Source organism: Octodon degus, unplaced genomic scaffold (genome assembly GCF_000260255.1).
Source record: "Octodon degus isolate 3935 unplaced genomic scaffold, OctDeg1.0 scaffold00001, whole genome shotgun sequence".
NCBI lineage: Eukaryota > Metazoa > Chordata > Mammalia > Rodentia > Octodontidae > Octodon > Octodon degus.
In genome coordinates, this window is record NW_004524577.1 from 32,482,634 (window position 1) to 32,505,919 (window position 23,286).

General features: G+C 39.5%; 1 protein-coding gene across 1 annotated transcript in view; it reads right to left on the reverse strand.

Moving 5' to 3' along the window:
* The window catches only part of Ndufaf2 (NADH:ubiquinone oxidoreductase complex assembly factor 2), a 61,079-nt gene that overhangs the window by 28,783 nt on the left and 9,010 nt on the right, over positions 1-23,286 (reverse strand). The window contains exons 2-3 of the mRNA XM_023709447.1: positions 16,340-16,429; positions 5,731-5,771 (exon numbers count right to left, since the gene is read on the reverse strand). Of these exons, the coding sequence (XP_023565215.1) occupies positions 5,731-5,771; positions 16,340-16,429 (131 nt within the window). The remainder of the gene's footprint in view (positions 1-5,730; positions 5,772-16,339; positions 16,430-23,286) is intronic.

Sequence of the window (23,286 nt, forward strand, 5' to 3'; positions counted from 1 at the left end):
GTGGCCAGCTCAGCCCACCAGGGGGCGGGCTGGCTGGCATGTGGTGCTGGGGTATTGAACCGCCGTCCCTGTGCTTTGCCAAGCTTGTTCCAAGTAGGTGCCTTAGACCACTGAGCCATCTCACCAGCCCCCTAAGTAATATTCTTATACTACACTTTTAGTTGTCGATTCTAAGCACTGGATATTAACTTCTCACTATTGGAAATGAGGGCTTTGTCACATTTTTCTTATTCACTAATACTCTCAAAAAGATGAATATCTACATTATCATGAGTAAACACTATGAACAAGTGAGTCATGTTGTGCACTAGGGTTATTTTTCTTTTCCTATCAAAGTTTTATTTTTCTTGGAGTTAATAAATGAATTTTGTTTTCCATGTACTTACTTACAAGTCCACTCCATATATGCTGATATATTAAGGTCCTCTATTGCATGATTTTGGAAAAAAATTGCTCATGGATCCTCCTGACCCTCTTACTGGTGTTGCTGCCTTCCTGCTCCAGCATGCTTAGCCTCAGCTGTAGTTTTCTTTCTTGATTTTATTTCTCCCCTTTTTCTTTGTTTATTCCCTTTTTTTCCTTTTTTTTGTAGAACTGGGGATTGAACTCAGGCCCTTGCACTTGCCAGGCAAGCGCATATTCTACTGAGCCATCTCCCCAGCCCCTGTTTATTCCTTTTGTGACTTCATGAAAGTTTCTAAAGGATAAATCTTTGGGAATTTGCTTATCTATAAAAGTTTACTCCACATTCAAACACAGATGACATCATTAGGTATAGCAGTCTTGGCTGGCACTTACTGCCCATCTAAGTGTTGGAGGAATTCATCTCTAGCTTTCAGTGTTGCTGGTCCTCTGATTTTTCTTGCCTGTTATACTATTCTATAAGACACTGATTTGGCTAACACTTCCAGTAAATATTTCATTTTTTAAAAAATGTATTTAATACAGGGTCTGCAGGGTCTTACTACTAGATTGGGCTCACAGTGATTCTCCCATTTTCAGCCTCCCAAGTGCTGGGGTTACAGATGTCTGACACCACGTCCAGTCTCAATTGCTGTCTCAGTGTGCCCTGGGGCAGGGCCAGCAAAGCATGCCAGGGATTAAACCCCGGCCACTGAGCTCTGGCTACACAGGTGCTTTAGTCTGCTGAGCTATCTGGCCGGCCCAAATATTTCATTTCTATTATACTTGTTTTTCCAAAAGCTTTTTGTTGAATTTTTCTTCTCTCATGTAGTATTATGCTTTTGTTTCATGATTTCAAAATTCTTATCTCTGAAAATAGTAGTTATCTTAAGTCATTAAGTAGTTTTATCCAAGTTACTTTGCCTGTTTATGTGTGTAGCTTTCTGTTTTTATATTCTCCTCCAGTGTGGGATGTTTCTAGATAAACCGGGCAGCTCTGGTGCCACAGATGAGCCTGGTCAATGCAGTTTCACTGCATAGTACTCTAACTGAAATTTAAGGCCCCTCTTCTTGGCTGGTCAGAGTCCCCAGAGAAGTATTTTCTAATACCCTGCCTGGAGCACAGAGGTCTGTCTGTCTTTGTTCCTGGAGCGTAGTAGAGAAAAAATTAAATCTGGAGTCTCATTTTCAGGATGCATGTGTTCATTGAATCCCTCTATTTTTAGAATGGCACTTCTTTCCTTAAATTTGTCCTGAAAAATCTGCACTGTTTTCTTTTTCCCAAGTATAAACATCCAGTTTTCAACTGGATAGAGAAGAAATTGCCTGGTTGTATACTCTCACAAAGAAAACTTAGCAGCATCTTTTTTTTCAGATTTAACACTGACATAAGGCTGTCATGTAATACTGATTTATGTTCAAAGTTTATTTACTTCAAGGCTACCTCCAATAGCAAAGCTTTTTGCCCCATTCTGGAATCATACGTTGCATTTAGCTGTCAGGTTTATTAGTCTTTCTTAGTTGTTCATGATACTGATACAGCTAGTCTTGTGTGTTATGAACTGTCTTACAATTTAGATTTTCTGGTTGCTTTCTCAGGATTATGTAAGGATTATACTTTTTTGAAGAATAGTTATTTTCAGTTCCTTAAACAAGGAGACATACATGTCAGGCTTGTTCTAGTTGGTAAAACTTGAAAATCTGGCTGAGGAGATAGCTGGTAGCTTTTTTTTTTTAAACTAGAAATGTCCCCTGTCCCCCTTTGTAACTAATAAGTAATCTGTAAAGATATACCTTGTGACTGCTTAAATAAGCTGTTGTCCAAGACTATCAACTAATGGCTACAGTATACATTGCTGATTTTCCCTTGAACTAATTATTACTTTGGTAGTAAAAAAAGTTGACCTTCCAACTCATTATCTCACATTTATTGGCTGAAATCTAATTGCTCTTAAGTAAATTTTCAGCCAGGGGAAGTTTCTTCTTCTATTTTTTTTGGCAGAACAGGGGATTGAACTCAGGCCCTTGCGCTTGCCAGGCAAGCACTTATTCTACTGAGTCATCTCCCCAGCCTCTAAGCCAGGGGTTTCTAACATCAGCTCAGCTCCTTCCGAGTTTCCTGGCACTACCAGTTACTGGGCATTTTGGGGCTCTGTGTTTCATAGTGGGTTACTTCTGAACTTCTTCATTGCAGATTAGCATTCATTGTACTCATTTCTGTTAAAGTTCTCACTATCTGTCTGTCTTCTAAAATGTGGTTGGACTTTGCCTCAATTTCCTTTGACCTTGTGTATTTCTGTCTTTGAAAATATACTGCTACTTTCATCAGACTTGAGAAAGTAGGCTCACATGTTTCATCCTCCATCTTTACTTGAAAGCCCACTGTTCTTCGCCGCTTTCAAATGATGCACTGCATGAAATCATCTGGAATTCACTCAATGTTGTGTTTCTGAAATTTATCTATGTTGATACACACAACTATAGTTCATTTATTTTTAAGGCATGATGCTATATCTCAGTGTTATATGTAATGCTGCTATTATCCTATGCTGCAATTTTTAAAAATCAGTTTCCACTATATTCCTAAAAATAATATGGTAAGATTTAGGGTGGGAATAGGGGATCTGTTTTTCAAGGAGAAGACACATTCCATCTTGGCAATTTAAGTCACTAGGAAAGTAAGATTATATATGCAGAATGTCAGTCTCAAGACATTTCAATTATATAACTTATAAAACGAGCTAATAATACCGAGCACAGAGAACTCAATGTCAGTTACTTGGAGACAACACTGAAATGAGCCTCAGGAATTCAGAAATAAGATTCCTCTCTGCATGCTAATCTGCAAGATTGACACATTATAGGTCAGAGGAAAGATATGAAAAGAGTAACACAAAGAATAGCTATGGGGCCAGCAACTGGGTAGAATCTGCTTTATAATAATTCAGTAAATGTTTCATTTTATTTTGGGGTTATTTGTATACATTTTTGGAAATTTTCCCCCCCTTAATATGGTGTAACTAGAATCTGAGCCTGGAGAATTCAGAAGTGCCAGCAGGGGAGCAGTGTTTGCTGATGGGAGCGAGTAGGGTGAGGCTTTCCTAGAAGCAGCAGTTTCCCTGAGGCCACTGGGGTGCTAGTGTGGGGAGCACAGGGCAGCTAGACTCGGGAAGACGCTGCCGGGAGAAGACAGGAAGCCAGCTTCTGATCTCTACCATCAGCGTGGGAGGGTGGCCTGGGTGCTGTCAAAGATAAAGATGGTGACCAGGTCCCAAGACATTGGCTTGGATTACAAACTCCTCCAATTCTCTAGGGTCACAAAACGGGAGGATAGCTTGGTAGTGCCTGGGGAAGGCAAGAGGGTAAATTTTCCTTCTGGGGGAAGCTGGAAAGTAAGCACAGCTCACGTGGAGGAAAGAAGGGAGTCACTATCCTCGGGACAGGAGAGTACAGAAGAGACCTGTCCCAATTACTTTCCCACTGCTGGCACAAAATGCAGGTTAAGGAGGAGACATTCACAGGTGAAAGGGGGAGAGGTTTATTTTGGGCTCACCTCGGCAGTGGTTTCAGTCTATAGCAAGGGAGGGAGGCCTAGCCAAGGAAAAACTGAGGGCAGGGTAGGCAGGAGGCTGGGCAGGGTCAGGGGAGAACGAAGGGCACAGACACCCACAGCGGCCAACTCTCCAAACAGGCCTCACCTCCTAAAATCACCCCCAGGACCCAGTCACCTCCAAAAGGCCCACCTAGTAGTACATGAGGCCTTGGGGGCATATCTAGATATCAACTACAACACCAAGGAAAGTTTCTAAGAAATATCAGTCATGAATGGTAATTTGATAACAAAGAAATAGAAAGTGCTGATAATTAATAGAGTCAGAAGGAAAGAAATGTGTGTTTGTGTGTGTGTGTGTGTGTGTGTGTGTGAGAGAGAGAGAGAGAGAGAACATGTACTAGGGAGAGTACAGAGAAGAAAAAGAACACTGTGATTAAAAGTCTGGCAGAATGGAGACAACGTGAGATGACAGTCAAGAACGCTAAGAAGGAGGGTCAGGGATGAGGACCGACTTGATCTCTGTTCTCACTGGAGCTTGCTGGAGGTGCAAGAATGACCTACTTTTTTCAGGAGTGCTGGATGGAAGACAGTTTCAAAGCTCTGGGGTAGGGAAAGTATCTCTTCCTTTGGGAAGAGTGACTTTTATTATGGTCAGGAGAAAGGGGAATTAGAAGAAGGTCTCTTCTATCTGTGTAGCTGCGGTAAACCCTTGGAGATACTCCTGAATCTTGGATTACACTTACACAAATTATTCCATAGATTACTGCTGGTGAAAAGAAGGGTCTGGCAAAAGGAGGCCAGAGCAGGAGCAACATGCAGAGCTGAAAGTGGAACGAAAGACGCGTTCATTCAGTCTCTGCCAGATGGACACTTCTGAAGTCGGTGTAAGAGGACTGGAAAGAAAAGTAAGGCTAGAACTGTCAGGTGACGCATGGCCACTTGCAGCAGAGGCTGAGTGCGAGAGCCCTTTCGCAGCACAACCAGGCGTAGGGGAGGGAAGAAGTGGGGGAAGAAGTCCTGGACAGCAGAAGGACAGAGCGCCTCTGGGTAGAAAATACAAAAGCAGTACCCTGGTAACTTGGAAGCTCTCGTTTTATGGAGCACATTTATTTCTTACAGAGTAACTTTGGACTCTTTATGCTACTGCTTTCAACTAAAAATTGGAAACAATCATGTTTTGAAGCGCATATACATTTTGTTCTATCACCAAAGTAATAAGATCTGAAGCTTTAAATAAAAATTAAGCTTAATTATTGACTACTACATGCAACTTGCTAATTGTGTAGTTTCTTTAATATTTGTTAGAGTTAAATATATAAAAATAAGGACAAGTTAAGGACGTGTTTGGATGAGACTGAGATTCAGTGTCTCTCCAAATTTTTAACTGAAATATTGATAACAGCAAAAAGAAGTCTCCGGGGATGGTAGAAATAAGCCAATGTGAATAATGATAAGTCCAAATTTTCTAAAACATATTTTATATTTAAAAAATTGCTATTATTTCACTTAATAACTTATAGTAATTCATTATGTTCCATAAAATAGCCACTTACTTTATCATATACTATTTTATTAATCTATATTAGTATACTATATTAACAGATTACATTATCAAATGTTTAAAATTATTTCTCATGGACTAAAATCAGCATCTTGTACAGATCCACCATGTTGTTTTGCCTTGAGGCTTTGTGTGCAAGCGTGGAGTACAGACTCGATGGGGAAGCACAGTATGATAAACACAGGCTGGCCGAACGCTTCCCTTCTGCACTTACCTCCATGGTGGGTGGGGTATTTCTTTTTCTTCTAATCCAAGCTAGGAAGAAAAATAAATAATATGTAAGTGCCAGTTCTCGGCAGTTCACGTGAACATTTTATTCACTTACACAAACAAATATTTTTGAATGCCTTCTTCTTGGTAGTTTGGATCCTGGAGAGGCCGAAGGGATTGAACAGCTCAACTCCCCTCCTCTGCATCAGCTACAGACGGGGTTCAGAAGATCAGTACAACAACCTATCCTAGCAAGTGGTAGTCTTTTTTTTTTTTTTTGGGTACAGGAGATCAAACTCAGGACCTTGCACTTGCCAGGCAGGTGCTTATACCGCTGAGCTATCTCCACGGCCATTTAAGTTGTGATTTGTGTCATGAAAAAATACAACAATGGATGAAAGATAAGCAGGAAGCAGTTTCTTATCTTTAAAAAAAAAAAAAATCACAGCTCATAACCATCTGAATTCAATTTAGTGGATTTATAGCATACAGGCCAAAGCACAAAATAGTAAACTTCAAGGTAATAAAAATATTGTATTATCCTGGAAACTTGAATCAGTTACTGCTCAATTTAGCAGGGAAGGAACATAGAAAAGTTTTTATTACAGGTATTTCTCTTCTCTAGCAAGCTGCTGCCTCCTACAGCTGGTGCGTCATCAGGCTATAGCTCTAACCATTGGGAGACAGACAGCAGCTCATGTGGAAGGGCCTGCTGGGTACCGGGCACTGCGCTAGATGCTTCCGGGTAAGGGGAAAGGACAGGGTGGTGCCTCTGGGGAAGTGGCCAGAACCACGTGGAGGACACATCAGACTAGTGCTCAGGAGAAGGAGTTGTGCAGCCAGACCACGATCTCTGGGGTCAGATTCCAACTCCACCACTTACTAGCTGTGTCACCTGGGGCAAATTACTTAATTTTCTAAGCATCAGATTTCCAAATCTGTAAAAATGAAAATTGTAATAGTATTTCAGTACACTAGACTACACACACACACACACACACACACACACACACACTGATTGCAGCCTGGCACGAAATAAACATAAAAGACTCAAGCAGGGGCTGGGGAGATAGCTTAGTAGAATAAGTTCTTGCCTGGCAAGTGCAAGGGCCTGAGTTCAATCCCTGGTTCTGCCGGGGGGGCGGGGGGGACTCAAACAGAGATGACTAATATCTGCATGGCATATTAGGATGTGAGAAAGCATACTGTAGGGAACATGGCACTTAGAAAGCATAAAACCACAGTTTGATTGTTGTATTTGACTAAATCTTCATTAGAAAATTGAAGTATGCTTATCTTACAGGGGAATTAAATAACTTTTCAAAGCTTAGACAATAAATAGTAATGGAGGGATTTGAATCCATTTCCGACTGTTTCTGGCTCTAAAAGCCCTCCATGTGCTACTGAGCAGTTTTGCACTTTTGTGAAAAACATGCAAAAAACACTAATCCAGGAGAGGAATTGGTGAGACCTTAATTATATAACAAAAAAAAAAAATTATGAACCCCGCTTTACAGATTGGGAAACTAAGGCTCAGACAGATTCACTAACCTGCACATGCATCTAATCAGCAGCAGACTGGGAACAACAACCTGGGTGAAGTGGTCATAAAGGTCTGAGCTCTATCCATTTAGCAGCTACCTTTTCTCCAGATCAGCTTTACTAGCCAGTGGCTTATCACCCAGACCCTGAGGGCCCTGGGGCCGCTCCTTGTGCAGAACCCAGCAGTGAGTAGCTGGGGTGTGGAAAGGGCAACACCCAGCAGGTCCTTTCCTTGGCTCTCCGGCACTGATCCGCATGCCTGTACCTCCGATGTAGCTCCCATGTTTTCCAATCTGTTTCTGAACTTTTGCCTCTGTTCCTTTTCTCTGCATTCTCTTCCTTATTACCTTTCACTCTTTCTTGGCCCATTTCTACCAAAACTTGCATAGATTCTATATTCCTTGTTAGATTGTAAGCTTGTCAGGGCAGGATATATCCTTGGACATTTATTTTTCTATCATCCAAAAGCCTTGAAATACTAAGTTCTTAACACACTTGTTGAATAAATACTTCTACTATTAAAAAATATTCATTATAATAGGGTTCTGACCTTTATTAGAAAATTCAGCCTACCAATGCCAAGATTTCTCTATGCTGCCAAAGAAATAAGTGATTTATAAAATTTTTAAGTTGCTTCTTTATGGTTAAAGTAAGTTACTTCACTATAGTTGTAGATTTTTTTTTTTTTTTTTTTTTTTTTTGGTAGTACCGGGGATTGAACTCGGGACGCTGCACTACTGAGCTATCTCCCCAGCCCTAGTTGCAGATTTTTTTTCTAGGAAAGAAGCTTCATTAAAATAATTCAACATGAAGGGCTGTGGAGATAGGTCAATGGTCTACTCACCTGCCTAGGCAAGCTCAGGGACCCACATTGATCCCTGGTACCACACGCTTTGCCAGTCCCGCCCTGGGGGCACCTAGTCACCAAGACTGGATGTGGTTGTGCATGCCTGGAATCCCAGTGCTATTTTTTTTTTTTTTTTTTGTGGAACAGGAGGATCACTATGAGTCTGAGCTGCGAAGTAAGACCCTGTACCAAATACATAAATTAAAAAGTAATAAAAATAATAAAAAATTTAATATGAGTCATATACTTCTAAGAGCTTTTTAAGCAGTAAATCTTGTTTTAATTTAGATTAGAAGATTAATTCAGAACAATCAACATCTATTGCAGGGCTCAGCAAACTGTAGCTTGCAAACCAAATTCAGCATGTCTGCTACTCGTTTTTACATATTTCAGTGACTGAAAAAAGAAATGTAAAGTATAATTTTCTGACACATATAAACTGTATAGAATTCATAGTTTCAGTGTATTTAAATACGGTTTCATTGAAACACCGTCACGCTCATTTGTACGGCTGCTATGTGCTACTACAGCAGTGCTGAGTAGATGTAACAGATGAAGTGACCCACAAAGCCTACAATGCTTACTACCATCTGGGTCTCAGAAGACGAAGTTTGGGCTGAGAATGTGACTCAGTGCTAGAGTGCTTAACCAGCATGTGCAAGTCCCTGAGTTCAGTCCCTAGCAATACACATACATAGATAACACACACAGATGTTTGTTAAACCTTAGGCTAAAATTACCATTAAGGATAGCCCCTTTATCAGCAATCATGAACCTTTTTTTTTTTTTTGGTGGCCAGCTTAGCCCACCCTGAGGGTGGGGCTGGCGTGGTATATGGTGCTGGAGGATTGAACTGCAGTCCCTGCACTTGCCCCAGCAGCCGCTTTAGACTGCTGAGCTATCTTGCCGGCCCTGCAATCATGTATTTTGATGTAAAAAAAAAATTCATATTTTCTAAAAGTCAAATTAACACACCAGTATGGTTTGTGTCTAGATGTCATCCAAAGGCTCAAGCAGTCATAAGTGGAACTTTCGGGAGGTAGCTGGATCTGGAGTGTGGGATGCTGGGAATAGTGTGTGTGACTAGTAAAGTAGTCTGCTGATTGGTTTGTCATAGTTCTAGATAGGGTGACAGGTGCCTCACTGTAGGTGTGAATGCTATCTGCCCTGGGGGATAAAATATAAGGGACAGAAAGAGGGTTGCTGCCCATTGCTCACTGCCCTGTCATCTGCCTGCCACAGCCTCTTTCTCCTCTGCATTGTCTCTCTGCTCTGCGTACAGCCCTGTCTGGGAGCCAGCCAACTATGACAGGTTATAGCTGACCTCTAAAAACTGCAAGCCAGGGGCCAGGGAGATGGCTCAGTGGAATAAGCGCTTCCCTGGCAAGCGCAAGGGCCTGAGTTCAATTCCCTGGTTCTGCCAAAAAAAAAAAAAAAAAAAAAAAAAAAAAAAAAACCCACAAAACCCTGCAAGCCAAATAAACCTTCCTTACTTTAACTTTGGGTAGTGGGTATTTTGTCTCAGTAACAAGAAAAGTATCTAAGGTACAACTTTATTTTATTTTATTTTTTTTTTACTAATGAGTACTGAGTATTCTAGTCTATAGACATAGACCAGTGTGTAAGCTTTGAGTGTAACGACATAATACACACTGTCATCATGAAAAAAACCCTCAAAAAAAAAAATTGGCCAAAAAAAGAAGTTAAAAAAAAACAATTAAAAGTCCCCTGGAAAGGTAAAAAAAAAATGCTTTAGTTGAACCAAATCATTAAAAAAAAAATCCAAGTATGTAAAAACGGTGGAAAAGCTCTGATACATGTTTTCTAAAGTTTACTGGTTTTAATTTTATAAAATTCATTCACAAATGTAGGAATGTCACAGAACTTAATACTACTCAGTGTATCCAATACCACCCAATCTATCCACTGCCAAGGGATGCTATTCTCTACAGAAAGATAGAAGGGCTTCCTTAGGTTCATTTTAAAGGATCATGAAAAAGATATTTGTTTTGTACAGGTTTATGCAACTGCTGAAATAAATATGCTTAATTTATGATTCTACAATAACCACACATTTAAAATATCTTGAGATGATGGTTGATGTAATTGTGTGTTACGTAAGCATTAAATGTTATAGCTAGAAATCCTTGAAGTGATCACTAATTCATATAATCAGACCACTTTCCCAACCTCTATAAGCAGCACAGGAAATGTCCTGCTGAAGGCTGGCAAAGATTAGGTAGAAGAAGGAATAGAAGAAAACATTACTATGAAAGCATTACTCTTAAAGCCTCAAAATAATCTAAAAGAGAAGATCTATCCAATTATAAACTATATACTGACTTTGCCATTGCTAATTACTTCAAAGTGGCTTCTATACTAGTCCTCATTATAAAGTAATGCAACAATCATTTGAAGAGAATTTAGCAAGATAACTGGACAGTTTGTGCCTTGAGATCCTCAGATTCTTTCACCACTACTTATTTGCATGCTCATCAGTATGCATGAGATTTACACTGAACTTTAGTACTACTATTGGAACATAACAATCTATGAGTGTGAAGTGAGCATGCATATTAATCACTCATTAATCACTAAGCAGGCAGGAAAATACTTCAGGAAGTATACGTTCTTCAAATCTTTATAAATACTAAAAATATCCAGTACCCTTAGAAAACCTGCCAACAGGCTATGGATAAATAAGATATTCATCACCAGACTTAGTAGGTGACCATTCAGAGCCAAAAGTATGGAAAATTTACCAACAGAGATACTGCTTTAGAAATACATGTCATTTATTTAAGGATAAGACAATAATAAAGCCTCATCTTTTAAAAGATTATCTTTTCCAGTTTTGAGCTTTGAAACTTCATAAAGAATGTTAAATGTAAAAATACATTTTTCAACTGTGAAAAATTCTTCAAAGAATATAGTATGAAAAAAACCATTTTCTGGTTATTTATTTATTTATTTATTTTTGTCCCTAAAATTGGACCCACGGCTTCTCCATTAACCCAATACCTAAGCCTTTTCTATATTTTAAATCAGGATTTCACCCAGTTCTGGGGGGCGGGGGAGAGAGAGCTCTAAAATCGGGATTTCAGTAAGTCAGTAAGTTGCCCAAGGTGGACGCAAACCCACTGTTTTTCTGCCTCAGTCTCCAGAGTGCTCTGACTGCAGGAATGTATCACTATGCCCAGCTGGTTACTGACCTTTAAGTAGATCTTAAGGATGTTATTAGGATAAGTTGACACATTAACTTACAAATTTTATGATGCTCATAGTTGTTAGCAATCTTTCTTTCTTAATCAAATTTATTGAGAGGTCACTTATATGTAAAACACTGAATATAGGTTAAGTGTACAATGCCACAAAATCAGAATAATAAGTTCTGCCTGTGACCAGCATGTTAATCAATACAGAGAACATTTCCATTGATCCTCCCCCAAAGTACTCTTTTGCCTATTTACACACACTTACCTCTCCCTACCCCAGCCCCCAGGCAACAAGGGCTGTACTTCTATCCTTACAGCTCAGTTTTATTTTCTTTATAAATGCTGTAGTGGAATCTCTGGCAGTATGTATCTTTCTAACATCTGCCTTATTTTCTTCAGCAGACTGTCCTTGAGGTTCAGCCACGCTACTGTATGCTGAAGAGTCTCTTAATGTAGTCTCCACACTTCCTGCTTACTTACATGCATGCCTCTTCCTAGTGAGGACAGGACCTTGATTTAGTGCTAACTATAAAGACATGGCACAAGTGAAAGTGCATGTCTAATTATGTAATTATATTGGGGAAAAAAAGAGTACAGCACCCATTTCGCTAGACTTTTGCTCACTCACTGTGTAGAAGTTCCTGGCTTATGTTGGATACTGTTGTGTAATTACAGAAATTGCTTCAAGGGTTAGAGATATCAAATTAGCAGTTATGCCTGACTGTGAGTTTCTAGGCTGGGCTTGATATTGCTAATGCTAATTGTACTACATTAGCCAGGATGCCATGTACATAATCAGGTGTTCACCCTTGTATGACAAGACTGTGATAATCTGGGGTCAGTCATCCCCACAGTCCAGTAACTAAGGACTGATCACTAAGCCAAATACAGAGCAACTTCTCATCCCTAGTGAAGTAGGAAGACAGGACCTTGGGACAGAAAAAAAGACCAACAGCCAGCTACCCTTAGAAGACAACAATACTCCAGTGTCTACTCCCAAACTTTAAGGATTAGCAGGAGCTAGTGAAGCTCTTAGGGAGGCAGGCGGTACAACAGAATAATAAAAGGGCTGGAGGTATAGCATACTTTTGTTTGTTTTTCAATTAAGCTTTTATTTCCATCATTCCACAGAACTATTTTTGTCAAGATTACTAACGATCTCTGCTCGTAAAACAAATGCTGTAGTTTTCAGTTCCCATTTGACATTGTTCATCACCTCTTCCTCCTGAAAATTAGCTTTCAGTATTGAACACTTTTTTCTCCAACTTTTCTCACTGTTTCTTTTTTGTCTACACTGTTTCTAAATCTTAGAGGAACATAGAAGTCAGTCTTTAAATTTCTCGGTTTCTACTTACGTTCATGCCTTTTGTCATTTCACCCAGTCTCACGCTTTATATATCATTTATTTCCTTGCAACTCCCAAATTTTATCTCCCACCCAGACATTTCCATTAAACTCTTGGCCTCAAACAATTCAGTATCTTTATCTGGATGTTGAATAAGTACCTCAAACTTACCTTGCCCAAACCGATTTTTCATTTCCCCTGTAATCTGCTCCTTCCATTGTCTTGCCTATTACAGTTATTGGTAACTTTGTTTTCTCCAGTTGTGGCCAAAAACCTTACAAGTCATTACTGACTGCTTGCTTTCTCCTCACATTCAGTATCTCAATAAATCCAGTTCGCTCTGCTTTTACAATAGAACCAGAATTCAATGCCATCTTTCTGTTCCTAGTGTTACACTATCCAAGTCCCAATTATCCTTGGCCTAAAGTATTACAAATGCCCACTCTTTCCATGTTTTGACTGTGCCACCCTCAGTGTTTTTGCATGATAGCAACTACAGTGATGCAGTTAAATATAACTCAGCATGTACCTAGTTCTTTTCAAAACTCTCCAATGGCTTCTACTCTTACTCAGGATAACAGCCAGAGTCTCTATAATGGCCTACAAGGGTCCAAAAGATTAGGTGTCCTGTGAACTTTCCAAATGGATCCCTATTATTTCCCTCTCGCTGTATCCCTGCCACATTAATTTCCTTGCTGTTCTGTAACTGCCTAAGCTTTAGTACAGTTTCTATTTCAAGGCTTTCACCTACTCCAGAAATTCTCCCCTGCTAGTTATCTGCACGGCTAGCTCGGTCTTCTGGCTTTATTCAAAAATCACCTTTTCAGCAAGGGCTTTTCTGAATACTATTTAAATCTACAGAAGCCTTCTGAATACTCCCTATGCTCTTTCTTGCCTTATTTTCTGCAGCCATTAACAGTAATATACAGTCTAGTCATGTATCTGGTTTGTCTTTCTCCTACCCATTCTCCAGCCCAGAATGTGAGCTCATGAACGCAGAGGTCCTCAACAGACGCTTGCTAAGTAGATGCATGAAAAGGTGTGTTGTTCAATCCACAGCGTAAGAGAATATGTCTTGTGGGTATCTGCGCTCTGCTATAAATAATTGACAAATGACAATCTGTATTCATCTGGACCAGAAAATACTTCAGATTCATTTGGTGTTGACATCATTTACTTTAAAAATTTATCTTTCCTTCTCTGTTTATAGTGTCAAGTTTAATTTTAATTTACTTTTTCATAACATTCTTATTTTTATATTTAATTGATGTGTACCACTGATGTCTACCACTTCAGTGTTCAATTGATACACTTAAGAATATGCTCCTTGGGGCAGTTATGCTGAATTACTAGATCAGGACAGACGCATAAGAAACATTAAAACTTCATTCTAATATTCTGAATGTTTCAAAGGCTAAAAAATGTCAGTACCTATTTGGTTATAACTTTATTTCTATAAACACTTTAAAATCTATATTATTATTGGAAAAATGACAAAATAGGCTTACTATAAGAAAGTGCAAGCATTATTTGCAAATTGCAATTGTAACATGACACTGGGAAGTCTGTTAAATAGGAAAGCTCAATTATTCCTCCTGGGGTTTGCCAATTTATCTTTTGCTTTTCTTAGAAAAAAATCTGCTATATATGATATTTATGCTCCTTTTTTGTAGTTCTAGTATTTTCACAGATAACAAGCAGAAATGCAAAAGATATTTTTACTCATATGCTTATATATGCAATAGTATAATGCCTATAGCTACTTCATGTAAGGTACCATGTTATGTTCCCCAAGAAGCAAACGATCTACATCTATGTTGTCCTGTAGCTTAGGCAGCTTATCTAATCTTTAAGAACCTCAGACATGTTCAACGTGTATGATTATAATGTTTACCATAGAGGATTGTTGCGATGATTAAACACAATAATGACTGTAAAGCAATGGCTCAGTTCCTGGCATTCAAGTAAATGTTTGGTAAGTATTCAGTGATGGTATATCTACTACAGTTCTTTTACATGTAAACAAAGGCAAACTTAAACTAGATTTTATTTGTTCAACAAGTAATCTATTGAGAACTTACTATGTACCTTACTATGTGCTTACTAGGAAGTATGCTAACAAAGAACAAGAGAAATTTATATCAAGCATGGGAGGTGACACTTAGAACTCAGGCTTGCAACTGAATTTCATTCATAAGGAAATTGAATTGGGGGCTGGGGAGATAGCTCAGTGGTCTAAGGCCCTGCCTGACAATGAATTTCATTCATAAGGAAATTGAATTGGGGGCTGGGGAGATAGTGGTCTAAGCGCCTGCCTGACAAGCACAAGGACCTGGCTTTGATCCCTGGTACCACATGCTACACTGGCCCCAGAACCCTGGCTGTGCCATGCTGACCACCAAAACCGGGTGCGGTGGCACATGTCTGTAATCCCAGCACTGGGGAGGCTGAGACGGGAGGATCACCATGAGTCCGAGCTGCATAGTGCGACCCTGTACCAAATAAATAAAAGATTTAAAAAAATTGAATTGGGAATTGAATTGCTGCTGGAAACCTAGGAAATATTCTGTTTATGTACTTCAATTTGCAAACTGGTTTCATTTTTCTCCTCTGTAAATCAGCTTTTTCTGAAAAAAGTTTTGATGGTGAGTTGAAGATGGCTACTCACAAACTACCCAGGATACATATTACTGTTCCAGCTACAAGGAGAGACAAAGACCTTTTATCTTCATTTCAAAATCTTAAGATAGGGATCAACTATCCATCCTTGTCAAAACAGGAAGTCAACTAACAAACTCATTCTGAGTTGAACAAGTATTCTTAGTGGCAGGTTCAGAGAGTATGCTCCAGAATTTATAAAAAGGAAAACTAAGAATGAAAAGCATATCAGATTTTCAAGTATGTGTTGGCAGTGGTAAGTGCCAGAGATAGATGTTGAACCCAGGAGGTCAGTGCAAGGCCGGTCCAGGCGACTGGGGCCTCCTGACACTTTGCATCCTAAGTGGTTTATTTGCCTCACTGTAATCCCAGCTTTGCTAAATGCTTTGTAGTCCTTACTGTGCATGTGTTCTGTCCTAGTTACTTTTCTCCCATTGCTAAGACAAAATACTTAACACCCAAAGTTCAAGGAGGCAAACTTCCTTTTGGTCCACAGTTTGTGGAGGTTTCAACCCATAATCTGTTGGCTGCAAGGCAGACTGGCATGGCAGAGCAGTGTAGCAGAGGAGACACAGCTGATGGCAAACAGAAGCCAACAAGAGCAGCCAAGCAGCAAGCAACAGGGAGCGACCACAGCAGCTCTCGCTCTGTACCTTATATCTTATCCAGCTACCTGCCCTTAGAGAAGATAGCACTTATACCCAGGCTAGGCACCCTTAATCTTAGCATGGCACTGTGCATCAATCCCAGCATCACATCCTCAATCCAAGCAGTATGCACACTAGATCTAGGCACCCCTAAAAAGCCCCACCTGTGACTGTATGAGACATATGAGGTTTTTAATAAAAACTGTCACCTTCATAAAATTTCAGAAAAATCAAATGGTAAGACTGATATGTTTAGACTATGTTTTACGAAGAGAAATATGTCAATATGTATGTTTATTAATTTTGTGCATCATTAAACAACATGCCCCTAGAACATTCTAGTAAAATCAGAAACTTACCTTCCCATTCTGTTGGGATATCACCCACTTCATATTCAATTTCATTTCTCTTTGCTGCTTCTATAATCCTTTTCTCTCGAATAGTTTGTCCTGTAAGAGAAAAGTGGTTAATGCATTTTTTACAATGAACCTATGACAGTAGTTATCACGACCAATATCTTCTACATGATAATGTACACCCTTTCATAATGGCAAAATATTTAAATTAGGAAAAACAAGAGACCGCATTTAGATCTGTGAGAAATTGCCTCTTATAGAAACAAAACTTTAAAAATGTGTACTATAGTATGCAAAATCAATTTTGGTAGGATAAATTTACATTCTATGTAAAGAAAAGGGAATTAACAAATGCTAGAGGGTACACATGACTAATAAAATATTAATAATCAACAGTGTTTCACTCCCTCAAACTCATATGTCTACTGGAGGTGCCAACAGCTGCTGTGATGGCCCAAGGGAATCAATATTCACAGCCCTGACCAAGTATGTGATGGACCATGAGACCTTGCGGCCACCTATCCCTACTGTACACTGGGAAATGCGAGGCAGGTGGGCCACAGGTTGATTCTGCAGCGCATCTGAGTCGTGATGTCTGAGAGGAAGGCAGGAGAACAGAGGCACAAACTGACTCGTCTCCAGCGTGGTGCTTCAGGGGAGAAAGACCAACATCTGGACTAGAAGGGAAGCACACATGAACAGAAAAGTACACAACAATAGTGTGCATTTCTCAAAAATAAAAATCTGATTACTATCCATTTTCAGTTTACAGAAGACATAAAACTATTTGTTATTTTCTTCTGTTTTCATGAAGTCTTCATTAGATCCTTCAGAGCATCTTTCTCATAATGGTAACTTCAACACACTTGTCTGTTACTCAGCCATTGAGCTGGGGAGCCTAGGTAGGTTTTCTACTCTCCATTGAGGGCTGTAAGTACCTATGCACCTCGGGAAGGGGAGCTGAGACAGAAAAGACAGGGGTGAACAAGGCTCAAGGGAGCAGCACTGCTCAGTAGCAAGTGAATTACTGAGAGAGGCATCTGGGCCTTCCAACTACTCCTCTCTCCTGCCACTTCCAGCCAGCCTTACACTGTGTTAAACGTAACATTCTGCGCACAGCAGAGGCTCAATACATACACACGTCTTTTCATTATATGCTGTTTATACTCATATTTAAAAGATATCCCAACAAGTTATTAAGTATGTTTATAATATCAATTTCCAAAATATTTGAGTCAAAAAAATAAAAAAAACCACAAAATATTTGAGTCAAAATACCTGTCTTCATAAACAGTAGTCCTTACCTAAATATAAAGATGTAAGATGTCTTTTTGACAATAACAGTTAAAGAAAAACAATTATCTAAAATACGGAATGGTGGGGCTGGGGAGATGGCTCAGTGGAGTAAGTGCTTCCCTGGCAAGTACAAGGGCCTGAGTTCAATCCCCAGTTCCGCCAAACAAACAAACAAACAAACAAACAAACAATACAGAATAGTGGTATGTACAATTCTCAAAGACATGTGTGGTCTGTAATCTTTTAAATGTACCTCCTTAAAACTTAACACATGAAAAGAGGATACAGGAGTCCGCAGTTCCTAGGGGCACCACACTAAAGGACACAGGTATATCTGAGATATAGAGTAACATTTCCATTTTTAGGTCTCTATCTTTCCTGAGAAACACTCCCAAGAATTTTTTTTCCATTTTATTTTTTGTATCGGGAATCAAACTCAGGACCTTATGCTTGCCAGGCAGGGGCTGTTCCCTATCCTTGGCCCAAGAATTTTAAAAATCAAAAGTAATGTCTATTTGTGTAAAAATGGTAAGGCTGGAAGAATAATTTACAAGCCAGCTTAATTCCTTGATAATCACTGAGTAAATGTTTGTGCATAAAATTGGTGACATGAAGGATGTACTGTTAAAAAGTGCATATCTTGGAGATCATCGAGGACACCTAGACGGCTGCAGTGAGGACAGAAACTCCAGTAGTGCATGGAGAAAAGCAGGTATCTGAGGCAGGCACAATAGAGAAAAGCAGACTCAGCAAAGTAATTGGGAGAAACATGTTACACCAAAGCCCAGTGTCAGCGGGTTTAAACAGAAGCCAGACGACTCCTGTACTGCAGCAACCCTGGTACCCGGCCAGGCATCCATGCCACCTTAGGCCAGGACTGGCTTCCCGAGGGAGGGAGCAGGCATTCTGGAAGCAGCCAGACAAATGGACTAAGCTTCCTACCCTCTCCAAGAGGCAGAGGAACATAGCCAGTGAGAGGCTGTACTTGTAAACCACGCAACAGGAGAAAGTAAAGGCCAAAGAGTGGTGTACAAGAGGATATTGCCAGGCCCTTGGGAGTTTGAAAATAACTACGCCACTCTAATTAGGTATGAGAATCTGGGTAATGAGTAAACTGCAGCGTGGGGGCTTCACAAGAAGGCAGTGTCTGGGAGTGGCAAGACTCTGGGGAAAGAAGAGGCAGACCGATGCAGAAATAATTACTTGGCTATTCTTTCCCCATTACTGGAAGCCTGTGCTTAGGAAACACCCTGTGTGTTTTCCATGGTTGCTGGCAGGCACATACAAAAAACAAAAACAAACACAAAAAAACCAACATTCCCTGCGAAGGACTGCTGAAAGAAGGGAGCTCTGGGGCTTTACTTAAAGTTCATGAATTGGAGTGATGCTTTGGGAAAAGGGATCAGAAGAAGAGGACTGTGGGCTGAGAGACGCAGCGGCACCTGGGTTAGAGGGCATTTCGAAATTCACTAACGGAAGGCTCCTAGAGGAAAGATACAGAGGCAGCTTTACGATTTGCCCTGCAGAGAATCAGGTGTTGGGCACATTATGCCGTACTCTCCCTCCCCAGTGTAACTCCAGTAGCAGGCCATAGGACAGAGACAAAAGTTAGTTAGCCAGATGCACAGCCCTGCAGGTCCAGAGAGCCATCCTGCTCAGAGGCTGGCATGTAAGCAAATCAGAGATCTGCTTTCATTTTTTCCTTCCCTTTCTTTTTTCTTTTCTCCTTTCCCCTCCTTTCCTCCCTTATTTTGCCTTTATTCTTTTCCTGCTTTCATTTGGCATATGAGGTGCATATCTCAGCTTATGTATAGGGAAGAATAAGAATTTACCAGCACTTGAAATTAAACAGCATCTTTCGTGCCATGTCAGGGGAACTCTCATCAAAATTGGACACAGAGGATCCAAATATAAATGACCTACAAATTAACAGGTTCCGGCATACACCTTCCCTCAGTGTGTAGTTTTACCCCCCCCCCACCCCTCCTCTTGCTCCAACAAAATCTTTTTCCAACTCCCTCCACACCATACCATTACTCAAGGTATAAAAATAATTCAGTCTTATTTAGTGCCAATATTCTATTCATTGATATTTTTCTTCTCTCACTTTCTTCTTCCTAACACCTTATTCCTATTTTTGTTTTGTTTTGTTTTTCTTTCCTCTCCTTCTATATCTGTTAGTAGCAGTACATACACAGACTGTAAGTGGCACTGATAAAATGGTGAATTGCTGAAACAAGTGTTGATGTTTATGATTAATATATAGTGGATGAGTTGACATTGTGATAACCAGTAGGGATTTTCTCCTTGCAAAACAATGACCAGGACTGATCTGATGTATATGACAGAGATACTTTAAAAATAAGAAAGAGGAAATGGACTCAAAGCTGCTAGATGACACAAAGAAAACTAATGAAGCATTAACTGGAATGAGAGAAAAGTCAAAAGACATCACATGCAGACATTGTATAGTATTAAAAATACATATACAAAAATCATAGCAGAAAACTTTCCAAGCATGGGGAAAGAATTTACATGTAAGCAAGCAAGTCATACAGACCACAAATAGTTATTTGTTCAGAAGTTCAGAAAAGAACTTCTCCATCATAGGCAACATGCTAAGAGTCCAACTGAGGACAGAATCTTAAAGCTGTTAAAGAAAAAACACAAATCACTTATAAGGGTAAGCCCATTAGAATTACAGCAAGCTTTATAACACAAACTGGAAGGCCAGCAGAACTTGAAAGACTACAAACCCTGGAAGAAAAATTTTAATCTAGATTAATATACCTAGCAAAACTGTCTTTCAAAATTGATGGGGGAAAAAAAGTGCTTTCTATGACAAAGAACAGCTTAAGGAAATCATAACCACCAAGTCGGCACTACCAAAAAATTCTCAAGAATATCCTAGACAAAGATCATGAAGCCAGTGATGAACTGGTGGATGGAACAAAACATCAAGCAGGCTGAGAAGTTAAATAAAATGGAAAAGTAAAGGAATCAGCACACATGCACGCGCACACACACACAGACACAGGAATGAGAGGAATAAGTTAATAACTTTTAGTAGTAACTCTCGATATAAATGGTTTCAATTCCCCATCCAAAAGACACAGGTTAGCAGACCAGATCAAAAATAAAACCCAATAGTACATTGAAAACAGGAGACACATTTGAACCACAAAGAAATTCACAGCTATCTGAACATGGCAGTGCATGCCTGTAATTCCAGCACTCAGGAGGCTGAGGCAAGAGGATCGCTGAAAGTTCAAGGCCAGCCTGGGCTACATAGTGAGTCCAAGTCCAGCCTCAACTACATAGTGAGACCCTGTCTCAAAACAAATAAGGAACAATGAAGTTCACAGCTAAAGCTTTATGGATGGCAAACGGTATTGCATGCAATAAGATTTGAAAGCAAACAGGAGTAGCTCTCCTGTTTTCTGACCAAGTGAACCCTAAGCCAACACTGATCAGAAGCAGCAAAGGTCACTACACACTAGTTAAAGGAAGACATCAACAGGAAGAGGTAGCAGCTTTAAATGTATCTGTACCAAGCACCAGTGCACTCAATACCAACTTCATATAACAAACACTACTTGGCATAAAAAATCAGGTAAACATCAGCAGAATTATACTGGGAGACCTCAATATTCCAATTTCATAAATAAATCAACTAAAAAACTCAACAAAGAAATACAAGAGATGAACCACACCTTCAAAAAATAAATTTAGTAGATATCTATGGTCTCCTTTCTACCTCCAAACAGCAGAAAACACATTCTTCTCAACACAGAATTTTCTCCAAATAGATCATAAATTAGTCCATAAAGCTTGTTTAAATACAAAGTAATCAAAATTATCCCACAAGTACTATCAGATCACAGCACCATGAAACTAGAAATCAATCACAAAAGAATTTTCAGAAATTTTGCAAATACCCAGATATTAAATAACATACTCATGTATACTTTCAATGGGTTACAGAAGAAATTAAAAAAATAAATTAATCAATTTATAGAATCAGGGGCTGGGGAGATGGCTCAGTGGAATAAGCGCTTCCCTGGCAAGCACAAGGGCCTGAGTTCAATCCCCGGTTCCACCAAAAAAAAAAAAAAAAAAAAAAAATTATAGAATCAAGCAGTGCCAGTACAATATACCAGACTCTGTAGAACACAATAAAAGGATTTCTAAGGGGGAAGCTTTTTGCTGTGAGTGCCCACATTAGAAAAGGAGTGTGAACTCAAAATAATCTAATGATGCAGCTCAAAGTCCTAGAAGTACAATAAACAGTCCAACCTCAAACCTAGTACAAGGAAGTAAATCATAAGTAGTATTTCTCTCTGTTGCATCACAGAAATAGTCACTACACAACATTTTATGTTTAATGTAAAGGTATTTTCAGTGCTGCTTGATTTTTTTTTTTTTTTTTTTTTTTTTTAAGTTGGGCCACACATTTCCTACATTTCTTGATTTGGTATTTAGTTAAGAAATCACACATGCAGTACAATGAGCTCCAGAGACAGTGCCGGGGCCAGTGAGAGCTGAATAGGCACTGGGCGACTCTGTACCTCGCTGAGGGAAACAAGTAAACATAGACAACGGAGATCCTAAGAAGCTGAGAGGCAAGATGTCATCATATGTATTCTTTGTGCCAACAGGCCTAGAGGAGCACAAGAAGCAGCACCTATATCCTTCTGTTAACTTCTCAGAGTTTTCTAAGAAGTGCTCAGAGAGGTGGAAGACCATGTCAGCTAAAGAACAAGGAAAATCTGAAGACATGGCAAAAGTGGACAAGGCTTGTTATGAAAGAGAAATGAAAATGTATATTCCTTCTAAAGGAGAAACATAAAACAAGTTCAAGGATCCCAATGCACCCAAGAGGCCTCCTTCAGCCTTCTTCTTGTTCTGTTCTGAGTATCACCCAAAAATCAAAGGAGAACATCCTGGCCTTTCCATTGGTGATACTGCAAAGAAACTTGGAGAAATGTGGAATAATACTGCAGCAGATGACAAGCAGCCATGTGAGAAGGCTGCTAAGCTGAAGGAGAAGTATGAAAAGGACATTGCTGCCTACCGGGCTAAAGGAAAACCTGATGCAGCAAAAAAGGGAGTCATCAAGCTGAAAAAAGCAAGAAAAAGAAGAGAAGGAGGATGAGGATAAAGAGGAGGAAGAGGAGGAAGAAAATGATGAGGAGGATGAAGAGGATGTGCAAGGGCCTGAGTTCAATCCCAGGTTCCACCAAAAAAGAAATTAATGACCTTGAGACTAATAACAAAATCAATGAATTGAGTTCATTCTACAAAAGAACAAATAAAATAAATCCTTAGACAAACTTACCAAAAGAAGGGGGGGGGGAAGACCCATATCAGTGCGATTAGAAATGAAAAGGCACAATCAGAACAGATAGTGTTGAAATCTAGAGATCATTAGTGACTACCATGAAAAATTGAATGCCAACAAATTGAAGAATGTAGAATAAATGGACAAATTCTTAGCTATCCATTATTAAAAGTGAACCAAGAAGACATAAAAAAAAAATCCTGAATAATCCAATAGCAGGTTATGAGATTGAGGCAGTAAAAAAAGAAAATTTTTATTTATTTATTTATATTATTATTTTTTTTAATGTGTGTGTGTGGCCAGCTCAGCCCAC